Raw genomic sequence first — 10161 nt, forward strand, 5'->3', positions numbered from 1 at the left:
GTCAATAGTCTTTGGGGCATGGATACCTATAAAAATTCAAAGGTTTTTGAATGCGCTTGTGGCCTACTCCTGCTGGAGCACACTATCCGCTTATCCCTAAGCCGAAAGCGCTACTAGGGCGTGGGAGGATATAAGGTAAAAAAGCAAGACAACTGAGATATCAAACCCACCTTCACCCAATCCAAAAAAAAAAAAGGAAAAAAGAAGAAGAAGAAAGATTAGCAACAGGGAATAGGTGTAAAGTGAGAGATTACTACCAAATTTTCACTAGTCAGGGGTTTTGACCAGCAAAATTTGCAGAAATATAGTTTATAAACCAATAAGGGAAAAAGTTTATATAAGGATGCAACCTTAAAATGTAGAATAAAAGATGCACATTTTAAAATTTAAAACCCCTCTAATTGATCATCTCAGCATGTGTAAATGTAAAAATGAAAAAAGATTTTCAGTCCCATAAATAGTACATCTTGCAATACATTATCTAGACCGTCCATTTTCAAGATTTTCATATGTTTATAGATCTAGTTGATTTTAACTTCTTTTCGAGTTTAAAATTTATAATTAGAGATAAAAATAGATTTTCAGATAATCCTAAGAATTTTAGATCAAAATTACATGCAATGATAAAATTTTAAGGTGCGACTTAATTGGATTGTATAAGGTTGCAACCTCATACAACCCAAACCCTATAATAAAATCCTTCCTTCGGCACAAAAGCTCACAATCACCCTAGCCCTCGATTTGAAATGAGCTTAAGGGGGGAATACTATTAACCGCACATGAAGTAAAAGAAAATTTTCCTAAAACTGTGTGCAGGGAAATGACACTCATTTTACATCCAACATGAGATGGTTTTGACCTTTGTATGTAAGAGTTAAGAGTCGTATTGTACTCAATGCCTAATGTGCTTCGTATATGTCACACTGTTGTAGGTGTCCCGGATGTGAGACTACAGATTAATTATATTTTGATAAATGTCCATCACAGAGAGCTGGAGTCAATCACCACAACATGACACTAAAAGTACCATAAAATTATAGTCCATGCCTCTCATGTGACAGCCTACGTTAAAATTAAGACTAAATAAAGATCTATCAATATGGTCATGATAACAACATGACCATGTAGGGATTATCACCGTCCATTAAATGGATGAACGGATCAATTAATCACATGTTCAGTGGTACAAGCTCAACCGTCCAACTCATTGATGGGACTTAGGACATGAGTGCGTCTAGATTGAGTTATCATAACCATATAAACCATATGACACAGAAGATAAACATAATAAGGAATTCTACTACACCATCCATCATCAGGAATGGACGGCCGATGTCCAAGGGTTACATCATATAACACAACATTGTCGCGATACTTTGCCCTCGTGCAAAGCATGCATTTAGAATTCCAACTGAGTTCATGCTTGGATTCAATTACAATCTGAGTCTCACTTTTCTGATATAGGCAGTTTCCAAAGAGCTTTTTCTCTTCTTTTGTTACAAGATTATTAATGTTTCAATTGCAACAAAACATGTTTGCACTGAAATGCAAATCTTGATGAAAAGAACCACCAAACAGAGATAATATGAGATTAACGTGCAAAGGAAACGATGATACAAGTGATGCATGTTTGATGGCATCATATCAAAAATAAGAAAGAACAGTTGCCATGGCTATGGAACATGAGTTTAATATGGAAAAAATACGATGATGCAAGTGGTAATGTTTAATGGTATCATAATGAGAAAGAACAATTGTCCTGTCAAACCATTAACACATACAAAAGAAGGTTATATTAGAACCCAAGGCCAAGCGACGTCCAATTTTGCAAATTATGAACTCGTAAGTAGGGGCAACCCAGAACCTAGGTCATAATCTGGCTCACTTTCAACAAGGGCTCCAATCAAAGCACCAATAAATCTACAAATGTTTAATCATCAAAAAACCAAAAACAAAAACAAAAATGCAAACAATGAGTTGATTTCATAGAGGAAGGGAAACAGAAATGGAGGGATCTAGAAGTAGTAGAAAGAAGACTGCCGCTCAGCAGTGGTTTTTTCATGGAATGCACCAATTTCTATTTCCTTATCTTTGAAACAACTGAATTAATTGCTTTTTGAAATGGAGAGTCGTGCCAAAGTCACCAATTTGGTAGGGGCATAACCTAAAAGCATCCACCTGATATATTTATTTAATTCACTTCAATTGGATGAGGTTGAGTTCAGAAAACATGCAATACCTAATTATGCTAAGCATCCACATTCCGCCAACCAATTCAAGCTCATAACCAGAAGGTATACCAGAGGAATTCGATCAATCAGATAAGCGAGTATTAGGGTGGCATGTGACAAAAAAACAAAAATACACAGAGAGAGAGAAACCCAACAAGGACCAACCATAAGATCATGCAAAAGCCTAAGACCCTTAACAATTGCAGCAGTTGGGTTGAGGTCTACCTCGACTATTATTCCAACTTTACTTCCATCTCATTTACCACCCAACCTCCACAACCTGTATCTCCACAAGTTGAAGGACCACATCACTTTGAGCTTCCAATTGAGGTTGTTAATATGCACACTGCAGATCAAGGTTCTGGTAATGGCTAGCACCTGACTGATATAAATGAGCAAGGAAGGCCACCAATGCCTGATCGTAATGATGTCACACACAAAAAAAAACAAAAAAAAGCTGGGCAGAACGTATATTCATCCAAAAATATGAGTATATATCCTACTTATACACCCACATGTGAAGGGCGACCAACCAGACCGCTTAGCTTTTGGCAAAAGTAGGAGCTGCTATGGCCCTGGAAAGTACTGCCCAGTTCAACCCCGAAGAAGACCAATCTCCTCTCTCTCTGTCTAAAATCTTTCATTTCTAGGCTCCACAATCTCCTCCTTCTATGTAATTCCTTTTGTGTCTACTCCCTTCGTGCTCCCTACTCTATCTCTATTTCCGTCTCCACCTCTTACCTACTCACAACTTTTTGGCACCGTGGGACTGTACAAACTGTAATTTGTGACCACAACAGTTCCACCTTTTTTTGGTGGGGCATACCCAAATTTTGTTATTACTTGTACCTGAGCCCCAGAAGTGAGCTGCCAATATTTTGACGACAGATCTGGAGTAACATTCTATATTATATTAATATCGTCATATATTTCTCCAAAAAACTGAAAATATCCTACTTATGCATCCAAAGAAATTGTCATTAATTTGGCCGTGTATTCATGTGGTGTTTAATTGGAATTATTGGTCAGGGATAATACAAAGACTGGCAAAACATATTATTTTCAAGTTTTGAATGGTTTATACCATGTATAATATTTTTTCCATGGGACAAAAATACCCCGGTTCAAATCCTAGCAGTAAGGAATCTAAAAATCTGACGGGAAGGGAATAGGATAACAGGGAGGGAATAGGATAGGATTATACGACCAGGGGATTTTAATGACATTCAGAGGCTTTTGGGAGTGTCCAGAAAAACAGGGTTTCACTTCTAAATTTGAAGGTGCATATTGCCCAAAATAGGGGGGTTGAGGGAATCTCATATATTTCCATAAAATGTACAGAGCATCTGCCTCTTCAAAATCTGCTGAGCAGAGCCCTATGGCTCATGTACTGGGAGTAGAATAACATTAATATACATACCATGAGAGAAGAAAGATGCCATAATGAAATAATCTGAGTGAAAAACTCAGTGGGACTTTGAGGAATAACTTCACAATGGAAGAGAATGTACGCTATCAATCCATATGATGACTTCACTGTAGAAGGGATGAACCTTTCCAAGATTGTAGTTCCTAATATGCGCATAATTTGTCAAATTAATACATAAAAGGTTCCCACAGTTCTCCGAGGACAATTCATGTGAATGAAATAATTTTTGAGTGTATCATGCAAGGGAAATTAACATTTTCCATGAATCTAATCTAGCAATTTATAATTGTTCTCTGAAAACAGTAGGGGAATGGATGGCTGATGAAAGCCATTCCATAGCAGATTCGTGCTGAAGTTGCACACAGGGGTGATCCCAAACTGGTAGCTAAAACCGAGGTCCAAAATATAGCCTCTAAAAGGAATTACAAACCATGAGTGTCCGTAGGGAAGCCTCTGGTGAAGCAAGATGACAAGGCTCGCTATGGCCATGGGCGATGTGACTTAGTAGGAAAGGGTGTTCTAACTTCTTAGGGCTAAATGGCCATCGCAACAATGGGGGGACAATAACCCAAATTAGCTCCAGGAACCAGAGAGAGCCCAACTCAGTCCACCTGGCAATCCCGAGTTGACCTGGCAAGTTTCGTCAAGGTCCACAGAACAAGAGAAGCCAAAAAAACTGTAAAATAGTGAAAAATCAGGAAATATCCAGAAAAGGAAATTTTTTAAAAAAGTTCAGGAATATTATATGAAGTGGAGCAATCATAAATCAACAATTTGCATATGTCTACAGAGTAGCTTTCATATCTTTATCATATTTGGCATAGACATGATGAAAAGATAATGTTAACACCCAATGATTCTATAATTTCTATTGCAAACTTTGGTGACCCCATCTTTCGATTTCCAACATTATATTTCAGGATCCTCAAATTCCCCAAGCTAAAACCCCTTAAACTACCCTTGAGAATGGATTTTAGATCTACTTGATCCAAAGATCTCAAAATTTTTACCTAAACATTAAATCAAAATTTCAAATAGCAGATTGCAGTGTTTCGAGCATTCTTTTTTTTAAATACAAGCCTGGTTCTTGATAGATAATGCAAAACTAGCCCCAAATGCAAAATTTCAAGGCCTGAGAAGCTTTGGTTGGCAAAACAATGGAAGAAAGGGGTTTCGCATTTAGGGTTGAAATTTTTCGGACTCGGTCAAGACTCAGGGACATGCCCAAGTCCGATAGAAAATTGACAAGGTTTGCACAGTGACCCCGGCGGTTCTATCAACTTAGGGTGCCCAGCGAGTTAGAAGCCCTCCAGAACTAGCAGGCCACGAATTCCACTTGACTAGCCCAAGCCCAAGTCCAACTCGGTGAGTTTTTAAAACATTAATGAGTGCTAAATGACAAATCATTAGTAGCCCTCCTAAAATTGCTTTTGTCTATCTCCTTGTTGCCATGACTTAAAGACCTCGTATTTGCAGCTCCGGAGGTGACACTCATTTCAGATAGACCTGCTGGTTGAGAGATTAAAGTAGTACCAGCCAACTATGAGTATTACATCAGTTTCATAAATCAATGGCTCTACGAGGCAAACATAGAAGTGTGTCAGTAGATGTACAAGAATCCCCAGTGCAATAAAAACCTCCATAACTTCTTGACTAGATTTCAAAACAACATAGTTTTTCCCTCCAAGTTCGAAATGAAATGGGCTCCATCAACAGTGGTTTTTGACCTATGATCAGAGTTACCATAACTACATGGCCTATGGCTGTCACATGTTGACATGTGGAGACACTTGGTAACATATTAAATATTAAAAATTAGATAGAGTGATGTGGGGGGTTTGAACGTTGCTCATCTTGAACTCGTCCCATGAGTTCTTCCACTAATATTCATCAATTTATTAGGTGACATAGAATGAAAAATATATTATAGAGTACATAAAATATTTGTTAATAGAAAACAAATGCATAGACGTATCTAGCTGTATCGGCTTTTTCAGCTGAGTTCTAGACACAACACTTATAGACACCACAGCCATGTCAGTGCCCATGTAACACAGCCTATCATAGGGCATTTCCCATTTTGAAGCATTGGTACTAGCCATAGTTATTATAACTAGATCCTACCAAGAAAGTGCAGATTCACTCAACCATGTCCATATGTCAGTTGTGTAGCAAGCCCAAAAAATTGCTGGGACAAAGCCATGGTCATATTTCTTACAAATAGCCCAACAATAAAAGCACTCCCATGCATTACATGGATACGGATATCTATTCGTGTCTGGACCTGGCATATTGTTTCTGAGACAGCTATACCAAAATAGCATCTCAGACCCAGCAGGTCTTTAAATGATGAAGTGTCAACATGTGCATGTGTCTGTACTTACATATTTCTATATGAAATTAAATTATTTTTATCAGCATATTAATTAAAATATTAACTAAATAAAATAAAAGAAACTAAAAGAAATAAATGTATCTCGAATGTATGTGTGTCTAAATCATGGGCTTGTGTCTAAAATAAGGGGACACGTGTCCAAATATCTGATATAAGTGTAGATGCTTGATATGCAGAGCCTCGTGTATCTAACAAAAAGAAGATTGAAATAAACTTTGTAATGCTGGCCAGAAGCAACATTTGGGGAGTCTGGAGCATCGCCACGTGGCAGCTAGGGTGCCAGAGTCAGACATGCCAAAATATGTCCTAGACATATGTTTGTCACGTTGCTTAAGCAAGGGTCTGCATTGAAAAATTTTGGAGCATTGAAAAATTTTGGAGCCCATCCTAGAGGTAGGAAATTCCAAAACACTCAACAAATGGATCTGACTTCTCCCATATCAGAAAGTATGACTGTATAGCAAGGCTTTATGTTCTTTTTTCCTAGCAAGATACCATCTCATCCAAAGATATTACAATATTTTCCATTTCAGCTGCCCAAACATAAAGAATTGTTGCAAGTGGTTTTATGCAAATGTGAACCTAAAAAACGTACCCAACTCCAATGCTTCATAAGGGCAAGGGCAAATGGTGGCAGCTGTGAGCCTTCTAGTTATAGACAACAAAGACCCTCCTGAGTCTTTTACATCAGCTCAATTCCATATGATAATGAACAACGTATATCAAACAAAGTGAAATAAGAAAAAATATTGAAAACAATCAGATCATGTCCAGATAAGATTTATCGCATAAATATTCAAAATTACTTTAGGTATGCCATTTAATATCAACACAGAGATCGTGTATGCCCTGAAACAGTAGAAAAGCTGACATCACCTTTGTATCATGGTCTACTCGTGTAGGAGTCAAGATACCACATTCGATTCTCCAAAGGAAGTAATACTCAATGTTTAGCCCCAAATGACCCATGACCCATGACCCATATTCATACACTTACAAAGCAGGTATCATCATGCTAAAACAAATAACAGAGAAGAAAGAAGATAAGCACAAATGAAAACTAAACGAGAAAAAAAAAAGGTTAGTCATGGACTTTCTTGTTTGCTGATCACTTACCAGTCATAATATGGACACAAGGATTACAACATAAATGTATAAGATATCATAACAAACTCAAGTTTACCCAAGTTTGAATATCAAAATGCAACCCAGTATTGTCCAAAAAGAGAAAAAAAAAAGAAAAAGAAAAAAGAAAATGCAACCCAGTACTTAGTATACCCACTCCAAATGAGCTTCTTTTAAACAGAAAACCATGGAACCACTAAGTTGGGATTACTTTACAGCTAGAAAATCATTCAACATACTACCCAGAGTAAGCATTTACATAGTAGTGTATCAAAACAGATAAAGAAAAAATAAAAGAGGGGACAATGCCTCAGGATAACGAGCTGTACACACACATCAGCCATTGCGCTGGCTCCATCACTACTAGACAGGTGGAATGTTGGAGAAGGAGAATCCTTTGTAACCCTTGTAAGCATAATATGCAATCCTTGTATAATAAAACCCCGGTATAAATAGAAGAGAACCCAAAATTGAGAAAAAGAAGCCTGCAAAAGTAGAAAAAAATAGCTAAAATAACTTTTTTTATTTATTTTGATATAAAGCTAAACTAACTTAAGCAGAATAAAATTGCATAATGGTGAAAGAGGAGAGAGGAATAGAATGAAGACTCAAGGACTGAAATCACAGGTCAATCTTTATGGAACCTAATGGAAAGATCCCCTTCTACAAATTGTAATTACAAGTTTACAATTTTTCTAGATACAAAAGTAGAAAGAGAAACAGATTTTGAACAAGTTAAATATCTAAAATAGATAAACAAATGCAGCCGTTTAACTAGCCTCAGTTTTGAATATAATTGTAGATAATCATCACAACCACATCACCAGAATATAAAAAATAAATGAAAATGATAGTATCCAGATCGTAGTAATCTCTGTGATAAGTGATATCTTTATTGAAAAAAACAGTATAATTCATGGATCAATCTCTAAAACGCTCCTCAAAAACCCTAGGTGCAAATTTTCAACAAGCAACACCAAATCAACACCATAATCAACGAAAAAACACAGTAATCTAGAGCAGAACAATCTGAATGATCCTAGTACATAAAAACTATGAAAATTACCATGAGCTCTGTCGCCTCCAACTCTGTTATAAGCCATAAAAATCCCCACTATGATCCCTAGGGTTCCAAATATCAGTAAAGACACAGCTAGGGCAATCTCCTTGATAGGGGGCCTATTGTGAGCAACATAAGAAGGACCATTGATATCTTCATCTGTAATCGAGAAGGCATGATCAACATACGCCATTAGAGGATAAAACTTGAAAGTTTTTAGGGTTTTCACAGAAGAATTGGGGTTTGAGAAGCTGATTTTTTTAGGGTTTTCCTTGAATTCGTGTGAGGAGCCCCTGGTTTTTGAAACAGAGTCGGATAAATGAAAAAGTCCCAAAAGGGAAGAAGACGGGGAAGTAAGACTTTCACGGAGTATTATTTATACGTGGTTTTTGGGATTGCTTACGGAGCGGGCATGTAGTGTTAACGATGACGTACTAAAAGCCTGTTGAACAAAGACAAGGGACTTAGCACTAGCGTTTAATTAAGAAACTCTAATTGCATTTAATTAAGAGACCTCTAATTGTTCGTCTCTATGTCCAGTATATATGAACATGAAAAAAAAAATTCAATTAAATTTTGAGTCCAGTTTTTTCTATGTCATACAACTTGCTGTGGAGATGATCAATTTGAGAATATTTTGGCATCAAAACAACCTGTTCCTGTAAACTTTTTGTTGTAGGCTCCAATTTAATTGTTTAGAACCTCGGCTCTATATAAACTTTTCCTCATAAATAATGTATCTTGCAACATATTATCTAGAAATCTATTTTCAATATTTTCATATATGTATATATCTACTTGATTTTAACCATTTTTAAAATAAATTAAGGGGTGACAACCGGTCGGGTCCACTAGACCCAAACTTGAATAGTATTTGGATTTAAAAGTTGGACCCATACCTTTGTTGTTGGGTCCATTGCCACCTTATAACTATGAGTTTTTTTTTTTTTTGTCATTTTTTTTTACCATCATATACCCATATTATTGACAACATTTACAGTATTGCACAACATAAAATTCTTTCATGCGGGCTGGACCACATTTATACATATGCAGTCCAAAAGTGTAAAGCATCCATCTTAAAGATGGATGCAAATATGTGATCCATCTAAAACCAATTGAAACTAACGGTCCAAATGTTTTCTTAATATAATTATTATTTATAGTTTTAATTTTTTATTTATTTATTCATATTCTTGATCTTCATATTAGAGATTACATATCCTTGAAATTTAAGTCTAAAAATCCATCTCAAATATATATTTATTAAGGGGCCCGCATTTCTACATGTGCGGGCTTAGCCTGCCCACTAACTGCATCCTTGCGCGACATTTATGAATACCCAAATAACTCACATTCCTTATTGTTTTAGGTAATAATTGAAAATTCCTAAGAAACAAATGTATTGGCAACATTTATGAATATTGACATAACATATACTCATATTATTTGGGTCAGGTACGGGTCAGGTCTGGCTGGACCCAGACCTACCTTTCGGGTCCAAAATTTGAAACCCAAAATTGAAGTTCGGTCTATCCATCATATCCCGGTTGTTGTTGTGTCAATTGCCACCCTATTTAATTTAGGGTGTGGTATGTATAAGGCTAAGGTCCTAAAGAATCAAAGTAAGACGCATCTTCAAACAGTATCGAAATAATATTATAAATCTTTGTGATGATCCAGAAGTTTTTTTTTTTATAATTATAAAATTCAAATACTAAAAACTATTGTATATTAAGTAGATCTACGAAGACTTTAAAATCTTGAAAATTGATGGTCTAGATGATACAGTACAAGATACACTGTTTCCAATACTTGAAATATAATTTTTTCTATGTCCAAATGTCTTGAGGTTGAGATAATCGAATTGAGGGCTTTTCAGCATCAAACTGTTGGAAATATGACCTACTAGGTCCATTTA

General features: G+C 36.3%; 1 protein-coding gene across 1 annotated transcript; it reads right to left on the bottom strand.

Moving 5' to 3' along the window:
- Positions 1 to 7148: 7148 nt before the first annotated feature.
- Positions 7149 to 8583, bottom strand: LOC18435647 (uncharacterized). Its single transcript, XM_006845690.4, has 2 exons — positions 8247 to 8583; positions 7149 to 7665 (listed from the first exon to the last, which is right to left on the bottom strand). Exons 1-2 carry the CDS (start codon positions 8431 to 8433, stop codon positions 7544 to 7546), a joined length of 309 nt encoding a protein of 102 aa, XP_006845753.1. The 5' UTR covers positions 8434 to 8583; the 3' UTR covers positions 7149 to 7543.
- Positions 8584 to 10161: the final 1578 nt, after the last annotated feature.

The sequence above is a fragment of the Amborella trichopoda genome, chromosome 12, assembly GCF_054954075.1.
Source record: "Amborella trichopoda isolate Santa Cruz 75 chromosome 12, AtrichopodaSantaCruz75HAP2 v2.0, whole genome shotgun sequence".
Classification (NCBI taxonomy): domain Eukaryota; kingdom Viridiplantae; phylum Streptophyta; class Magnoliopsida; order Amborellales; family Amborellaceae; genus Amborella; species Amborella trichopoda.

Bases quoted from the DNA above. Each gene is read 5' to 3' on its own strand.
- LOC18435647 (XM_006845690.4), bottom strand. From the start codon at position 8,433: ATGGCGTATGTTGATCATGCCTTCTCGATTACAGATGAAGATATCAAT. The intron at 7,666-8,246 runs GTAATTTTCATA...CTACTTTTGCAG, and splicing joins TGGAGGCGACAGAGCTCATG to GCTTCTTTTTCTCAATTTTG.